The following is an 18240-nucleotide window of genomic DNA, read 5'->3' as shown; positions in this document are numbered from 1 at the left end:
GCTGGAGACACTTTCCTGACCAGCAAAAGGTCCTGGGGAGAGCTCAGAGACAGGTATGGCTCTGGAGGGAGGGAATAGCAATTTCTCTGCACTTTTCCATCCCCGTGACCTTTTCCTGGTCAGATCTGTGGTAAGAAGACCTGGAAAGCCTGTGAGTGCTCCTTTTCCTCAACAGCAGATCTGGAGTTCGGTGTTGACGGTTCCTTGTAAGCTGGTCATGTTGCTTCAGGAGCTGTGCCAAAACAATCAAGGCGAAGAAGTCATGCTATCTTCCTGTGCAGTGTAAGTCAACATAGACCCTTTTCTGACAACAACAGAGCTGTATTTGTTTGCATCCAACCTGTTTTGGTCCTGAGGTTGCATATAAAGCCGTATCTTTTCCATCAGTACTGTGAACAGCTGAACATTACCCTTTGCTTTTGGAGATCTCTTGAAGTGGGGATGCCTCACATTTCCAAGAAATGAAACCTGAAAGGATTAAGCCACAGTCCTTTGTCATCACAATGTGGGACACATGGACTTCTTGTGGGGGTGGCAGGAAAAGGATATCACTCAAGATGATCAAAAATGCAACCCAATGACCATGGTTGCTAAGGTCATACACATCCCCCAATTGAAGGTGTGTGGACAAGCCTGCACCAGGCTCAAGCTCCCTGGGCTGATGCCACTGAACCTGCAGGCATCTCTGCTGGGCTCAGTGAAGCCACCAGCCCCATGGTTGCCCCAGTCTGAGCACCTCCATCCTGCAGGAGCCACACTTCCACATGAGGATGGAGGAGAGACTTTCTTGGTGGATATTTATAGAGTTACAAGCTTTTCTGGGGCCCTCCATGGTGAGAGGTGCTTTATTTGTGCTGTGGCACAAGTCCATCTCCTCTTGGTCACTGCAGGGTGACGATGACAGACAGCTGCTTTCTGCCAAGCACTTTCCTCCCAGCCTAGCCTGAGCAGACCCAATCCTTTGGGATCTGATGTCTTCTTTTGTGATGATTTTCACCAGTGCTGAAAAGAAGCTATAAAATTAATTCAGTATAAAAGCACCCCCTTAGATGGGTACCAACACACAACTTACTGGGGAAAACAGCCTCCTGAAAAAGAGCCTTTTACACACAGCTTAGTTTAATCCTGCCCGCTCTGAGTGCGATAGCAAAGCTCCTGCTGATGGCTGTGAGGAAAATTAAGAGCTTTTGGCTTGTGCATCTATAATTAGACTGAGCAGAAGGCAAAATATTCTGTTATGACAACTTCAGAGTGGAAAGAAATAGGTCTGAGCAGATGTTGATTTGCAGGATAAACAAATTAATTCAATTCAATTTAGTCCCCTCTACTGTTTTAGTCCTTTGTTCCTTGATTTAAAGTGTCAAATACAGCGCTCATGCTGTATGCATGACAAAAAACACATGCCAGGACAGACACATAAATCTGCAAATAGAAATTATATCCAGTATCCTTGTAGGTCTGCTGTATTTCCCTATTGTCCTTTAACCTTCAGGACCTTGGCTTTTACCCAGGGCTGGTGTTCTACAAAGAAATACTCCATTTTAAAATCTTTCGCAGCTTGCAAATGAAACTATTGCCTTTGATGCTGAGGCCTCTCAGGACTACATTGCTGCGCTAGGTTGTACTAAATAAGCAGATCGAGCTTCCCAGTCTCCGAATTTTCAGGTGAAAACAATGATGTCCCTTTGAAAAGGCTGCTTGGTGGCATGATGCTGGCAGGGAGTTGGACCGACCGGCACACACAGGCTGGGAGCCAAGTCCCTCCTTGCACATCCATCTGTTATCACCTGGGCGGCACAGTCCTTCAGGCTGGGACTTTCCTTGAAGGACTGGGAAGCCCAAGCCCAAGTAAAGCGTGTTAATGCAAATCGCTTGGAAATAAGTTCAGTTGAAAACAAACAAGTAAATAAGGGATCCCTCCTGAAGTCGCATGCTTTTTCTGAAAAACTGAGCTTGGGTTTAAAGGACTTGACTTCCTTTAGAGGTCTTGGAGAGGTCTGTGGCTCCTCTGACTTCCAAGTTTAGACAGAGACATAATTCAGCCCTTTTAATAATTCAAAGGCATCTCAGTCTTCTCAGTCCAAGGAATAGATAAGCAGCTTTCTGAGTACTAAAACTCAGGCTGGTTTTATAAGGGGCATTAGTGCAATAGTCTTTCCGTGCTTAATAGTGTTTTGTAGCCTAAAAGGAGTACTAGTGTACACACACGCTTACAGAAATTGTCTAGTATTTTTAATGTTTAGTATTTACATTTCTTTAAACATGAATGCCAAACTATTGTAAGCTAAGACAGTATTATGAGCTGGGATGCAGGATATTTTTTTGTGAATATGTGAGTACACTGGTACACTAAACAGCAACAGCTAAATGTTTTAATTTGGTAAAGAGGAGGTGAGCACATTCAAAAAGTGCTGAAACACAGATCCCATGGCAGAGTGTAGATTGCTGGATCAAAGAAACAGGTAGAGATAAAAATGAGATCCCTGCCTTTGTACTGCAACACAGTTCCTGAAGTCCTGGTGCTTTGCTGACCATTTTTCACTTGTGTAATTTATGTACACAAATGTTGAAAATTACCTAAATTTTAGAAGAACTAATTTGATCTAGGGCATCCACAATCTACATGCAAATGGCTGGCGGGAGGGCTGAGCATTGCATCAGCTTAATGACCTGAAATACTGTTGATCCGCTCTGTATCGGGTGCTGCTGCGTGAGATCTAACATCTCCGGGTGGCACAAAGGGGCAGGCACGCTGCTGTAGTTTAACCTGGCCGGCAGCTGAAACAACCACATAGCTGTTTGCTCACTGGGATGGGGAAAAAAGTCGGACAAAAAAGTAAAACTTGTGGGTTGAGATAAAACCAGTTTAATAGGACAGAAATAATAATAATAATAATAATAATAATAATAATAATAATAATGGAATATACAAAACAAATGATGTGCAGCACAATTGCTGACCACCCGCTGACTGATGCCTAGCTAGGTCCCAAGCCGCAGTGATCCCTGGCCGCCTCCCCCCAGTTACATGCTGAGCATGATGTCATATGGTATGGCATATCCCTTTGGTCAGTTTGGGTCAGCTGTCCTGGCCGTGTCCCCTCCCAGCTTCTTGTGTACCCCCAGCCTACTTGCTGGCAGGGCAGTATGAGAAGCTGCAAAGTCCTTGACTGCTTGGCAACAACTAAAACATCAGTGTGTTATCAGCATTGTTCTCATCCTAAATCCAAAACACAGCACTATACCAGCTACTAAGAAGAAAATTAACTCTATCCCAGCCGAAAACAGGACAGAGCGACCCAGCTGCCCTGAAACTGGTTAAAGGGAAGGAAATGGTTAGTTCCTGACCTGGGCAGCTGGCTCCCGTTGACTCCCCTGTCTCATCCCTATAGCTCAGGCTATACGTGGCAGAACGTCTGCTGCTTTGCTGCCAAAAAGAAAGGAGCCGTGAAACGCCCCAAGCTGCATCTGATTGCTTTCCTGCAGGTGAGCACTTCACTTTTGTTTTGAACAACGCATTGGATGGATATTTGCAGTAGCAGTAGGGCACTTTGCAGGAGACACCAGACTACTGTCCCTGTGACCTCATGGGCCCTTCCCGAGCACCGAGGGCTTCCTCGTGCCATGGCAAGTCTCGGCTGTAGGTGGGTCCTGAGCCCCCTCGAAGCGTGCAGAGTGGTCCTGCCTGGCTCCAGACTCCCCTCCTAGACCTACCTGATTCCAGGGGCTCAGAACAGGGTCTCTACTTTTCTTGAAAAAAACCCTTAAACTCCCCAAATTCTTATTCCACATAAAAGATCTAAATATATTAGCTGAGGGGAAAAAAAGTTCCTAATTTTTTTATCAAGCCTAAGTGCTCTGTGTTAATTCTGCACTGCTGTATGCATATTCTGGATGTGCTATATGAAGCCAGTGAGGAAAAACCAGCCCTGCAAGCACAAGTCCTGCAAAGCCGAACCACCACACTCAGCTCAGATCATAAGACCCTCTCAGATCTTTTCCAGAAACAGGGAACAACATGTTTTACAAAGGAACAACTTTGCTGCATAAAAATGACTCACTTTTTGTTTAGCATTAAACTAGTTGCATTGCATGCTTCCGTCTCCTCTCTCTCCCCATGGGCAGCCCTGGGTGGGTGCCTGGGTGCAGACGGCAGAAGAAATGCTGGAAGAAACGTGTCGCTCTGCGAGCAGCAGAGCTTGGGGCCGGGTCTGTGGGATGCTCGTGTCTCTGCTCCGTGGGCTTGCCCTCTCCGATAGCATCGTTAAACCCGTCCTGCAGCAACTACCTGTCTGAGAGGCGGAGGTGCTGGGGGTGGGCAGTAGCTGGAGCCCCTGCACTCGGAGGCAGGCTGCATAAGCCCAATTTCTCTGGAAAAGCAGCTAAAAATAGCCGGGAGAGATGTGCCAAAGGCTGCACGCTCCCGGTGCCAGGTTTGTTTTATATTGCAGCAGCGCTGGGACTCGGGCCCAGGCCACGCACGGCACCCGGGGGAGAGGGGCCGGGGATGGAGGGGGGGACGCGGGGCCGGGCAGCCGTGAGCCAGCCACTGCGGCGGGGCCGGGACCAAACGCGATGCTCTGCGCTCTGTGCCCCTTCCCTCCGAGCCGTGGTCCTTGCTGGGTGCCAGCCTGGCTCCCCCGGGAGCACCGTCCCCCCGACCCACAAGAGAGCGGCTGGGGATGATCGTTGGGTCTGAGGAGGTAACGAGGAGGATCGAGGCGGTCTCAGTTTCTTTATCCCTCGTAAGAGGGTTTGCGCTATAAGGCGATACCTTAGTCCAGAGCAGCCTGGTCAAGTGGAAATCAACACTAGCTAAGTAAACGCTGATCATCCTGCTTAGAGACTTGAATTAAAAAGCTTTGCCAATCAGCCTTGATTGATAGAAAAAGGACAGGGCATTAGGATCAGTCATGTGGCTTTAGAAAGCAAGACCTTCACTTCCATCTTTTTGCTTTTTTTCATGCTTGCTGACGCCTCCCCTATTAACTGAACGAGGAGCAGACCTGTATCATTACCCACAGAATATTTACACATCGCTTTTGCCAGTGAGAAAAAAACAAATCTACACATTAGTGTCCATCTAGGAGCTAAATCCTGTGCTAGAGAGAGCTGTGCTCTTGCTCCGCTGTGATCAATAAACCCGTTAGCCTTCGCTCAGTGCCGTGGCTCTGTGAGAGCCCCTGGAATCAGATCTTATTATTTTGATGTATTGGTATTATTTTGACTGTGCTCATCTGAGAGACTGGGATCAGATTGCCTGTAAGAGCAATAAAAGAAAGAAAAAAATAGAAGACAAAAAAAAACCCCAAACAAAGGCATTAGAGGTAAAAGAAAGCCATTGGAAAAGATGAAGCTGGCAGCGTGACCGGGAAGATGCAGCAGACGAGAACATCGGGTACGAAGCTGGTACCTGGCTTGGCTGTCTCCTCTGCGTCGCTCCGGCTGCATGCAGCCCAGAAGCTGCTGCTGCAAAGCGGGGCTGCTGCAGATGGGACAGCCTCCACCCTTACAACATCAGCTGGTGGGGGATGCAAAGGGTTGTGCCTGAATTTGGAGGGCCAATGTGAGGCTGTGCAATTTCATACACGCCCGGCATCGGCCTAACTCTGCTCCCTGTTTGCACTGGGAGCCTGTTGCAAGCCCCCCTCCCTGCTTTTTAAAGATATTTCATAAATATCAGACAAAAGTATCAGAGGCAGAAGTTGCTCACCACAGCAAATGAGGGTTTCTGAAGCACTTCCATGACTAAGCGCAAATCTCGAATGTGACCTCAGCCGCTTTGCCCCTTCCTGAGGTGCCCTGATGCTGTCCCCCAACTTCCCCAGCCATGACAGGAAGAGGCAGGACTGATCCTAACACCGTTCCCAAAGATCAGGGAGACACATTGTGGATGTCCCCCTCCCTCTCCTGTTGCCTCTGGAAGGTCCCAGCTCCGGGGGCTGCGTATAATCCCCATACGCCTGGGGGTCCCTGCACGGCCACAGCCCTGCTAACCCACTGGAACGGGAGCAACCGTGCTGCGAACCCGCCCTGGGGCTCTGCACATGATTGATAGGAGCACGGAGCGGTGGGGCTGGCAGAGTGGATTAGCAGCTGATGGATTGCTGTAACTCAAGCCCTCGCATCCCTCTGCACCGCCAGCTCCGGGGTCAGCAGCGCTCGGGCTGCGGTAGAACCTGGCCAGGCCAGCGAGCTTCAACTTAAAGTCTGCTGAAGTCAGGAAGCCATGGAGGGGAAAAACCCAAGTTATGTCTCTAGGGAGACCTGTGGGGAGCGTTGAAGTTCTTACCAAAGTCCCTCGCTTTCATATTGGATAGAAAAGAAGAGCTGGAGATAGTGTGGCATGGGCTTGCAATACCTCTGGTTTGTTTTCCTGATTTCATTGCAAAAAGAGCACCCTGAAACCCCAGGGAGAGAGCGGGGCGGGGGGGGGTGGGCCTGAAGGACAAAACGAAGGAGGTTACGAAAGGAGCAGAGCAGGTTATCGGTGCAAGTGCATTCCTGCGAGGCCGGGGGGGCCGGGCAGCCGGGGCCCCTTTCACAAACCCCGGGGAGCTGTTTGCACAGCGCCCGCCGTTTGTCCCAAGAACATTTCTTAAATTGTTTCTAGCACTCTCAAGTGCGTGATTGTGCCTTGTCCAGTTATTTTAACGATTGCTGCACGAGCGAAAGCGTTACCCGAACCCCCCATCCCCACAAACACGCAGCGGGTCTGCCGGAGGGACCCACGTGGCAGGCAGGAGCTGGAGGCACGTTTTATTCACCGCCACCTCCATTGGCCAGGCTCATCAGAAACCCGATTAGTGACTCTGGCCCCAAAATCTGTCCCCATCCCTAGGCTTGTAGGAACAGCTGGAGCAGCTGCAGCCCTGGAGGGGACCAGCCGGCTGGAGCACGCCGTTTCCCACAGCCCTGGCCCCTACCCGTGGCTCCTGGGGATGCTTCGGAGGTGGCAGCCAGGCTGTGCCAGCCATGGGGCACAGTGAGCACCTGGCTCTGCCCACCAGCACCCGTTGAGGACTTTGGAAAGGGCTGGGGACAGGACCGGCGCCGTGCCAGACACGCCGCAGCAGTGGGGCAAGGCTGATCACCAGTGTTTCCATTGCACCTGGAGCCAGGTGGGATGGTACCTCCTACGCTTATTTTCAGGGGCATTAACAAACTGCTCTTTTTCCCCCGAGCCCCCCTCCACAACTCCAAGGGAACAGGGCTAAAACCGGGCTGCGTTTACATTGCGATGGACATGCACTCGGATGGCATGGTTGGGAGCGGCTGGGCTCTCGCAGGGGTGGCCTGGTCCCCGGGAGGTGCCCAGGCACACACAGGCTGCTTGGGGCTCACGTGGCACCTGGTCTGTCCCCAGCTGGTCGGATGTGGCCGAGCCAGGGCTGGATTCCAGCTGCCACAAGCACGTCTGTAGTGATCGCAGCAACGTTTTTGCTCTTGTAAAATGACAAAATCATGTTTATCTTACTATTGAATGCCCTACCCATCGCACCCATGCCCCGAACGCTGTGGGCACAAGAAGAGCTCAGGGATTTTTCTGTTGGAGGTTGGAGCATGAGGGTAGCCGTTGGCAAGGCTGACAGCAGTTCCTGCATCATCCATTCCCAGCCCGTTTTCACTGGAACCAAGTATCTGAAAGGGGTTTCTCAGAGCACCGCTGCTTTTGAATGTTTTATTAGAGACTGAAGCCAGCACAGGATATTGAGTACTTCAGCAGCAAAGCAATACAGTGCGTGGCTGGCAGGGTTTAATACCTATCTGATTGTATTTCCAATTACGAGAAATGCACTGAAGCCAGGCCTGAAGCAGGCCAGAGAGCTCTGAGCGCCGCAAATCTGGGCCATTTAGCTACGTTATGACTTCTTCTCCTCCCTTGTGATTCATCTGGAGAGCAATTAAAGCTGTGTTCCCAATTAAAAGAGTGAGACTGGCTCTGAAGGATTAGACAAATCGAGGAGTAACTTCTGCAGTAGCACAGGATTTGTACAAGCATCCCTCTTTTGTTTATAGCAAGCAAAATCTTGTGTGAACCAGTGGGAATGAACACTCCTGCTGGAAACCTGCTCCAAAGTCCACAGCATCCTTCCTTAAATTAAATTTGAATCCGGATTTGGGCTGGGGCTTTCGGAGCTCCACCTTAGTGCTGCGCTGGTTGAGATGAAGCAAAGCAGAGCAGGCAAAATCCTTTTTAGAGAGACTGAGCCCCAACAGGGGCTAGATTGCAAATCGCTGGTACCTGCTGGTAGGGCCACTCGGCAGCATCCCTGGGACTGCAGGGACCGTGCTGCACCGCGTCCCTGCCCTGGCAGCTACTTCCACCCCAGTGCAGCCGCTGAGGCTAAAGCTGCAAATCCATCTTGTGCGCACAGGCCTTATTCTGATCCCTCTGAAGCCGCTACATGCTTCAGGCGGTGGCTCCTAACAGCTTCAAACAACCCCATTAATCTGTGACAGCCTCCCTTGCCGAAGCGCGCGGGGCAGCGAAGGCGCAGGGAGCACAGCGGGAGCTGCGCAGCCAGACTTTTATGGCCACAAAGGCCAAGTCGCACCTGCTAACGGTTGTGAATAGACTTGCAGACAGCACCAGGTGTGCCATTTCAACAGATTTCACAACTGGGTGTGCCTTGCATCTATGTATAGAGCCCCGTCGAGGGGGTGAAGCGTGCTCAGCAATTGTCCTAATTTAGCAAAAATCCTATTTGTCCAGTGGGTCGCCCTGCTCGGTCGGCACGTGTATTTCAGGAGCAATTATATCGGTTGCCCTTGGCCTGGCCCCGGCCGTGGCTCTGCGGGGAGTCGGGGAACGCTGCTTTTATGGTTGGCGGGGCGGGATGGTAATGAGGGAGCGGGCGAAAAGGCAAGCGGCCGCCTGCTTCCAGCAGCGCACGGAGCATCCCCACCAGCCCGGCGGAGCGCGGGTGGCCAGGGGACCCCGCGCCCCATCTTGTGCCTGCCCCCACCTACCCCGCCGTGTAATTCAGCTCATTTCTTTAAAGCGTCAGCCTTCGAGAGGAGGCATTTTAATCACATCACTGTTCAGTGCTCAATACCAGGAGACCCAGGAGTAGCTCAGGGCTTGTAGATACTTTACAAATAGGGTAATAACAATAATAAACGAGGTCCACGTACTTGCAAGGTGTTGGTGACGTCTCTTCTGCCACCTCATAGTAAGCCTGACAGCGACGTTACATTCAAGATTTTATAATTTCAGGCTTCTTTAGAAACCTGAATCATAATTTCAAGTTCATTAGATTATCTCTGTATCCCGAAGCCATATCATAAAGATGAGAGAGATGCTAAGATTTGTTTTTTAAATGCGGACCACTCGATTGTGTTCAATAAAAGAAAGACACTGATCTCACGGGGATGGTTGGATGAGAGCAGATAAGATTTTTGCAAGCTGGAGTCAGTATTCATTACCAGCAAACGGGAACCCTGTTTTATTCTGAACTGTCTGCTCTCCATGGACATACGCGTGGTGGCACGTCCGAAGGATGCATCTAAAGCACAGTCGTGATTTCAAGCTTCCATTAGAAGCACTTTTTTCCTGCCCAGGCTTGGCCGATGTATATCAGATTTGCTCTAATTATGATCTTTGAAATGAGCCCTGACGAGAGAAGTAGCATCTGAATTGCTCTGGTTTTATTTTTATACATATGAATCATCTACTGTTTTGAAAAAAGTTGAAGCCCTTTCTCCTGCATTTTCAAACCTTCCTAATTACTTATAAAAATCCCCACCAAAATTAACAGGAAAAGGATGACGATATGTTTATATTTAATATTGCAAAGCCAAACACCAGATACAGCACCGCTTATGCACAGCTTTCACTATATTGCATCACTGCTATTTCTGTGGAAAACTCCCAAACTGTGGAAGGAAACTGAAGTAATCCCATGACCGTTTTGTTTCTGGTTGAGAATCACAAACTGCGGGGACGGCCGGGCAGAGCGCAGGCCTGGGTGTAGCATCCCTTGGGGTGCAGAGGCTTCAGAGCCACCGCAGTCCCCCGGGGTTTTGTAGGTGTCTGCCCAACAGACCCCTGGGGAGGGACGGCCTGGGAGGTGGGGACACTGCTGCCCGGCCTCTCGCCCGGCCTTCTGGATCATGGAGAAGTGCCAAGGGACTGCCCAGCTCATGCAACTGCCCTCTGACACGGTTATCCAGAAAAGAAATTATCAATTGCATAAAAAATGGTTAGTGTGAAGCCTGTAGCTCGCACTGGGGAGGTCGCCTCGAAGCACAGCGGAGGACTGGTGCAGGGGCTGTCCCTGTGCCCTGGTCAGGGCTGTGGCCTCCCTCCCCGCACGGCTCTCTGCACTGCTGCACCACGCGTCCCCTCTTCCCACGCCGTGACTTCCCGCTCTCATCCCGTGCCTGGGAAAGCCCTGCTGCTGCTCTGGTGGAGGTGGCTCCTCTGCATCACCCTGCATGCCCCGGGGCTGGGCTGGGAAGCGGGCAGACCTCAGGCACGTACAACTTGCAAGCCCTCCACCCTGCTGAGTGATGGGGAACGGCCTTCTGAGCAGCAGCGGTAGTTTGGGCCAGATTTTGGCAAGTCTGGCACTGCCCTTGGCGCTCCCCCAGCACACGTGCTCTTGGGGAGGGACAGTACGTTAGAGGGACAGCCACAGCGCCTTGGAGCGGGCAAAATACGCCTGTGTTTTGAACTGTACAGCTCAAAGACATGCAGCCAAGGCACATGCAATCTCTGCACGCAGAGATTTTAGGACCTTCATCCTCCCCTCGCTGGGTCCGGCTGTGTGCTCTCTCCAGCACAGTTCACAATGTGCAGGTTGCGTGGTGGCACGACAGATCCCTGCTGCCTGACCTGCCTCCTCCAGGGTTGGTCCGAGGACTCCTAGCCCAATGCAGGTGCTGCGATTTGAAGGCAGTTCTAGACAGACTGATCAGTGAAATGTGCATTTAGTCTGATGAATCACACTTTGAACGCTTGTCACCCACACAGGTGGGTCAAAGCCTTGGGCTCTCCCCGAGGTCGTTAATGCGATGTGAGTGCACCTTGTGAAGCACCGACTGCAGGTCCGGGATGCGGCAGGGGAGGGAATGTCTGACTGGGGAAAGCTCTCAGCATCGCACCAAGAACCATATGTAATTCTGGGGCAGACAGTATAAATGCTGCTTTAAAAAGTTTCAAACTCTGACCCCTCTCCACAACACCAATTTATTTTTCCAAATTACTGCATTATGCAGCAAAAAAGGCTTTTGCCATGTATACACGCACACCCATCACCTTGACACTAAATGGATCAACAAGCTACCGTGTAATAATTTTGATGGAATCAAATAGATGCCTTGGTAACTACAGCCTGGAATAAAAGACATTCTTTATTATACATATTATAGTAGTTCGTAAAGGCCTCAGCAGCAATCAGGACACATTGTACTCGACACCGTAGACACAAGAGCAGCAGAGACCCCAGTCTAAATCACCTTCCAATGTAAATACATCAGACAGAATTTATTTACTTTTCACAATAACTCAGCCCTTGACTCACCACAGACCAGGCACAGCTCAATGCAAATGCATCTGAACTTTCACAAAAGTTATTTATTTATACACCTATTTAGATATGCAGTGATTTTAAACCAGCCACTGGATACCATCAGGCATCTGTATGGCATTTATTCCAGTTGCTATATGAAAGTATGTGTATTCACAGTACTCATCTTCTAAACAGATTTAGTACTCAGTAATCCTAGAAGCACATATAATGGAGTCATGTTAATTAACATTAACTCAGTGAATAACATAAACCAGTGCATAATTAAATTGCCAGATTTGATTTTCTTTCATTCATGCTCCTAACAGCTTCACATGACAAACAGTCCACATCTAAACTACACTGATAGAACAAATAATATACGTTCTAATTAGACCACTTTATTAAATCAAATTGTGTTGCTCAGAACATCTGTGCAGGTTGCACGGGCTTCAATGTAAATTGCTCAAATGATGATAAAATCTCTCAGTAAAGCACTTCCGATCATTCTGTTTCAAGGAGCGTTATCTGAGGGGTAAGTCCCATTCTTCCCATTTGGGCGATAACGAAACTGAGACCACAGAACACCTCAGAGAAATAACTGGTATGAGTAAACTCAGAGTTAAATTAAAAACATTTGGCCTCTCGAGTCCCACTCTAGAGGACAAAGTTTGATCTAATTAATCAAGTATTACCCATAAAACAAACAAAGAAGCATGTGTTGCCGTAGAAGCCCCCATCATTCATCCCTCTATCACCATCGCTGCTGCTCAGCATTATAGTGGGAACAAACAGAAGCACATAATCTTACAGCTGGTCTATTGTCAAAATGACACATTAGCAGAAGGATTTACAGACATGTTTGCTTATGAAATAAAGGTTTGCATGTTCAGAAATGCAAACGTTTTCTCAGTACAGGAGCTACACACCACAGGGAAAGCTGCTCCCTGAAAGCTGTGCAGCTCAGGAATGTAGTTAGGGTATCTGCAACTATTCAGGTTTGCTGCCTCTCCCCTAAAAAAAATCAGAAACTACGGAGAATACACAGCTGCCAGGACGTACAGACCCCCAAGACCGGCTGGTAGAGCAGCTGCACTGAGGTCCTGAGCAACTCTTCAAAATAGTGGTAGAGCAGTGCCATAAGAAAGGAGAACTGGCATGTTTACTTTGCCTTTGCACAAAAATCAACATTTGCCTCTCAGAGGGAAATCCTGGCCCCAGTGAAGGCAGTAAATGTTTTGCTGATGATGGAAATTGGGTCAGAATTTTAATTTAGATTTTACTTCCAAATTTATTTCAGGAAAGATTTGCTCTGTGAAAAGTTGAGTTGATTGAGGCTGGCAGATTTGCAGTTTTCTGTATCCACCGAACCAGCAGGAAAGCTTTTCTTAAAATTATGATGTTTTGATTTTATTTTTTTGGTAGCTTGGGTGCTATGTTGTTCTGGAACCACATGAAGCTGAAGATGACACCCATCGTCTTCGGGAGAGTCTCATCATAAGCAAACTTCATGGCGTCTTGTAAAGGTACTTCTACAACTTCAATCAGCTCTCCTTCTTCAGGCTGGCCACCTCCTTCACCAGTTCTCATCTGGTCTGTTACTTCTGCATAAAATAACGTCTGCCTAGAACCTGTCACACCAACTCCAGACCTGGAAAAAAGCAGAGAGGAAACATTGTTTTAGATAAAAAGGAGGTAGCTAGGAACTAGCAATGGAAACTGGGGTCCTTCACTTGTGTCACTAAGGAACATAAAAATCCATGTCCTTATTCTCCACTAATGTCATTTAGAACCTACAAATGCAGTTTCGTTAATACAGAAATTGATTGCAACTCTCATGCAGAAATACCAACACTTGTGAGTACAGCTGCCTATGAGATGGAGCTGTCTTCAAATATATTCTGCAACTTTGGTAAAACATTAGTTTGGGAGAAAATAAAAGAAAAAAAAAGTTTTTGAACTGGTGAACTGTTGTTCTCCATATACTGAAGTCAACAGAAGTTTTTTCAACTGACCAAGTGAGAGCTGGACTGCACAGTGATTCAGAGGGGACTTACAAACAACAGAATGAAGGTTGTCGGTGTATCTGTCTGCTATCATGCTACATTTTTGCTTGGTTTTACACAAATATTTAGATTTTTTTACTCTTAAGAAGATTAGGTCCATTCACAGCTGGAGTTGTCTACTCATGGACTGGATAGGTACAGGAACAGAAAGGCAGCCTGAAAGTCTTTGTCTGTCCTTCCTGAACTTTAGCCTTGACCCCAATGGACCACAGTAAACACGCACGTTATCTGAAGTAATTCAGTCTCCCTGCTAAATTTGCTACAGTGGATTTAGTTGAGGATATTTTAGATTATGTGGTCTTTCTTCAGCTAGACCGCTTGCTGTGTATTATACTTCTTATTTGCTAATCCTCTATTTCCTTAGGACTATTTCATTTAGGTATCATTAAATAGGGGATAAGTACATAATCCACTCATTTAGTCCTTCCAAGAAAATATTCACATTGTAATCGCAACTTCTTCATTTTGCATAATTACAAGCGACTTTTCGCATTGAATCTGGATCCAAAGTTCACTGAAACTATGAATCAGGCATTAGGGCAAGCTGAAAAATTAGCTTCTGTATTATTATACATCCACAGGATTCTAAGATTTGTAGCAGTGTTATGATCTTAGAGTGTATATCCATACTTACTCAATCATTAGTCAACTAAATCTTTCAGTTAATCCAGCATAAATCACACCCCATAGCAGGAATTAATCATTTGTCCCTCAATTTTCCAAGAACACTGGCAATTACTTTGGCTGGAGAATTAATAGTGATTATTGAAGCTGGTTTCTTACATCAATTTACACTCTTTTTTAAAACACAGAATAGGGAGCAAACCAGTTAATTCTTTTCCTAAAATTACTTCTGGTACATTCTATGACTCTGGGAGAGACATTTCACAACTCCAGGATCATTCCTGTATCTCCAAGAAGTGCTCAAGAAACGAAAGCACCTTTTGCCCTTCCAGGAACTTCAAAGGCTGCTATGGGATTTCTGTCATTCTGGGCTCATCACTTTATTTCAGTGTTAGTAGTGGGTTTTTTGAAACACATTTTAACCAATAAAATGTGACCAACTAGGATGCAGCAAGAGGCCAGACTAACAGTTTTCCCTCTCTCTTCCACTCTCACCAAAGTACATGACCTCCTTCCTCAGTTAATCTGATTCAGTATTCACTTTCCTTAAAGACCTATTTTCTGCAGCCCCTGTCCTTGGTCTTTGTACGCTATTCTGATGACTATCAATCAGAGATGGTTTGCCAGTAGAAGAGCCATTTTTCATCAAGCTGCTATCAGCAACCAGCTCGCAAAAGTTGGAATGCTCCTTTTTATGCTCAAGTGCCCTTTCTGCCGTGAGGATGATGGCACACTTTACTAGATTCCCTTTGTGTTAAAATCCAATATATTTTTCTTGGTATTATCAAGCAATAGTAGATAATGTTTAAAGGCAACACTGGAAACATAATGCTGATTAAGAGCGAACGGATCCGTTTCACAATCCATCATGGCTGGGTATTTAAGCTCTAGTCATTCAGTGAACAGTCTCCTCAGCTTAGTCACCTCGATAACTGTCACTGACCTGTGTGCTACCCACACCTCACTGCCGCTGCTACGTCATAGAAGCATAGAAACGGAATCATTTAGGTTGGAAAAGACTGTTAAGATCATCAAGCCCAACCGTTAACCCAGCACTGCCAGGTCCACCACTAAACCATGTCCCTAACAGCCACATCCACACGTGAGTGTAGATGTCCATTGGAAGCAGCCTCATTGAGAGAATGTATTTGCAATGGAACAGTACATTGCTTGCTCATTTTGTGTTCCCTCTTTTCCTTCTTTTCTTGTGTAAGGAGGCAGAAAGGAGTTTTTTTTTTAAGCAACTAGAGATCTGGATCTGTTTTTCTCTCTATATAGTGATTGTTCTTCAATTGTTTCTGCAAGAATTTTATTTTTAGTAATTAAATAAACATAGGAAGCCTGGGGTTCAGAGATTGTTTTTTGGTAATTGATAATAAGAATAAAAAACACAAGTTAATTTATACAGTAAAATTTGCAAGATGAAGAATGTTGCTTGCTGGTCTCTACAGTCGCCATGAAAAAACACAGGGCTATGCATAATGTATTTAATATTCTGTTATTTCTGATGAGTATCAAATCTGAGCTTCGTCTGGGGTGCTGCACCTGGAGAATGAAAATGATCCTAAGTTGAGTATACCCACGTCCATTTGATGTAAAGGTTACGTAAAGGTTGTACACAAAAACATAGAGACTTTATTTAAGAAGCCCTTCTATGAGAACTTCCTGGCTTGATTATTTACAGCATAATCTGCTTCTATACCACCTGTGACCATTTACTTATGAAATCGCTGCAGCTGTGGAAATCACAGGAATTCACTTTTCATCCATCTTTTCTTTGAAGTAAAGGAAAACTGCTTCCTGAGGTGCTACACTGTAAGATTCAGTTTCTTGCCACTATAGCTCAAATAGCATGGAGTGATTTCAATATGCTGTTATTTCGTTGTATTTACTCATATGATACTTCTATTAAATCAGTGTTTCTCTTTTTATGAACTAAATAGATCAAGAGTGGCTACAACGCTGAATATACTTCAACAGATGAAAGCACTGGACATTAATGTCTTGTCTTTGCTATGACGCCCAAAGCTATGGCATTTCTTCACATATACTGGCATATAACTTGCCACAGAAACCAATTAAAAAATTGCAACAATACATATTGAAGGGAGGACATACCCCCATGTTCATTCTTTTTTATTTGATTACCTAACTTATCTTTTTCTGGTGCAACTTTGCCATGAGTTATTAATTAAAAATTAATTAAAACTTCCAAATTATATATAAATAAAATCAAAAGTCCTGGTATTAATAGTCATGTTATTCTATTCTACTTTTTCCCCAAAAGAGCAAATTTAACATTTCTAAGACTACTTAGAATCCCCTCACTATTTAGATGGGTGACTTTGGAGACTATTGCATGACATTATTTACAAACGTATGGACTGTTTTTATTTATTTTCTAACTACATGTCCATTTCAATGGTTTCAGAAAGAGGTTGAAAGATACAGTAACATAGTTTAATTCATAAAAAAAGGTGTATTTCTTACCTTTTTCATTTGTTATTTCTTACTCTAAATGCTCTATCTTACTCTGCCAATTGACCATTTTTGCATGTATCCATGTGGAATGCCCTTTAATAAATGTATTATTGTCTGATATTGCTGACTGCTGTCCTTCACAACATTTCCAGACTCTTAGATATTAACGTATCCTGCCTGCCCTTAGACAATTGTCCCAAAATCAATGCTATTGACATTTCATTTGTCTTAGTACCTTTGATTTTTATACAAATCCAGCGTTAGCAGGTTTGTTGCTTTGAAGCTGTTCTGAGCCTCCATCTGGTTGAAGTAATAAAGTATTTTAGCACATATCCTTGGAAAATGTGCATGCATTTCAGTGATTTTGGGTACTGGGACCAGGGGAGGAAGAGAGGAGAGAGGCAGAAGGTGGCTCTGCCTGGTAAATAGGCAACAGATGGCTATTATGTTTTCAGTATGCTTTCAGGTTTATCTGTCACTAGGATGTTCCTATGCTTTTACACACTTATCTGTACTTTCTGAGCATGATGTTTAAGGAATTTTGATGTGCCTTTATTTGTTGTTATATTCCTTTTCCTGCTACCTTCTTCCTCTATCCCAAGTCTGTGACATATGCTTTTCCTCGCACTAGTGTTTCACATTACAAATAAAATGCTTTTGCTATGGTCTGAAATGAGTCACCTATTAACAGATTACAGCTATATTCATTAGCTTTGCATCTGTGGGAATCACAGGGGTCAGCACACCCGAACTGCAAGTGATGAGTTTCACCCTGGGAAAACCACCTTTCTGATAAAGGTGTTTCCCCTCCCCAGTACCAGAGAGGCTTGGTTTGGGGGAGGGCAAGCAGGCTCTGAACTAACAGCACCAGCCCAGGGCGAGACTTCGGGCTTCAGTCTCACTCCACAGGGTCAGCATCACATTGCCCAGACCAGGCATGTCATGGCTCATACTGACCCAGACCTACTAAGCCTGGCTTGACCCAGCTGATTGTTCCAGATGTATTTTCATGTGTCCGTACAGTGCTTGACTCTCATTTACCACTGTGGGACAAATGCAAATGATGTATACAAAACGTAGCTGTTTTCCTCATCTCTTCATGGTGAAGATCAGTTTCCTCTGAGAAGTTTATAGTTGGTTCAATTAACAGCTATGTCGCTGACAAATACTCTTTGTCAAATCATTAGGGCTTAAGCTCACAAACCCTATAACTTCAACAGAGAGACTTTTAAAACCAAAAGACTATTGGCACTAAACTTTTAGCATTGCTTCAGGGACAATTAGAAACCACCATTACCTTTGACGACAGCAACCTTAAGAATGTAAGCATGTCAAAGCAAGAATACCAAAGTGGTATGGTTCTCATCACAATAGTAACTTAAACGTAAGTTTAACACATCAAAACATGATTGTACGCTGCATTCCCATATTTCATTTTAAATAACATACTCAAACACTGTGATTAAATCATGCTATGGCTTTCAAAGCTGTGGGCAACCACTTGTATGCAACAGCACAGCAGAGGAGGAGTTTCTGCAGAAGGACTTCAAAGCGCT

At 46.1% G+C, this 18240-nt stretch overlaps 1 protein-coding gene across 1 annotated transcript in view; it reads right to left on the bottom strand.

Moving 5' to 3' along the window:
• Positions 1 to 11340: 11340 nt before the first annotated feature.
• NUDT14 (nudix hydrolase 14) overlaps positions 11341 to 18240 on the bottom strand; it is a 61116-nt gene continuing 54216 nt past the window's right edge. Inside the window, exon 5 of the mRNA XM_075753390.1 lies at positions 11341 to 13164. Coding sequence (XP_075609505.1) covers positions 12924 to 13164 — 241 coding nt within the window. The 3' untranslated portion in view covers positions 11341 to 12923. The remainder of the gene's footprint in view (positions 13165 to 18240) is intronic.

This window comes from Balearica regulorum, chromosome 5 (assembly GCF_011004875.1).
Source record: "Balearica regulorum gibbericeps isolate bBalReg1 chromosome 5, bBalReg1.pri, whole genome shotgun sequence".
Taxonomy (NCBI): Eukaryota; Metazoa; Chordata; class Aves; order Gruiformes; family Gruidae; genus Balearica; species Balearica regulorum.
The sequence above is the reverse complement of the archived record's forward strand: the minus strand, read 5'-3'. Positions and strand labels throughout refer to the sequence as shown.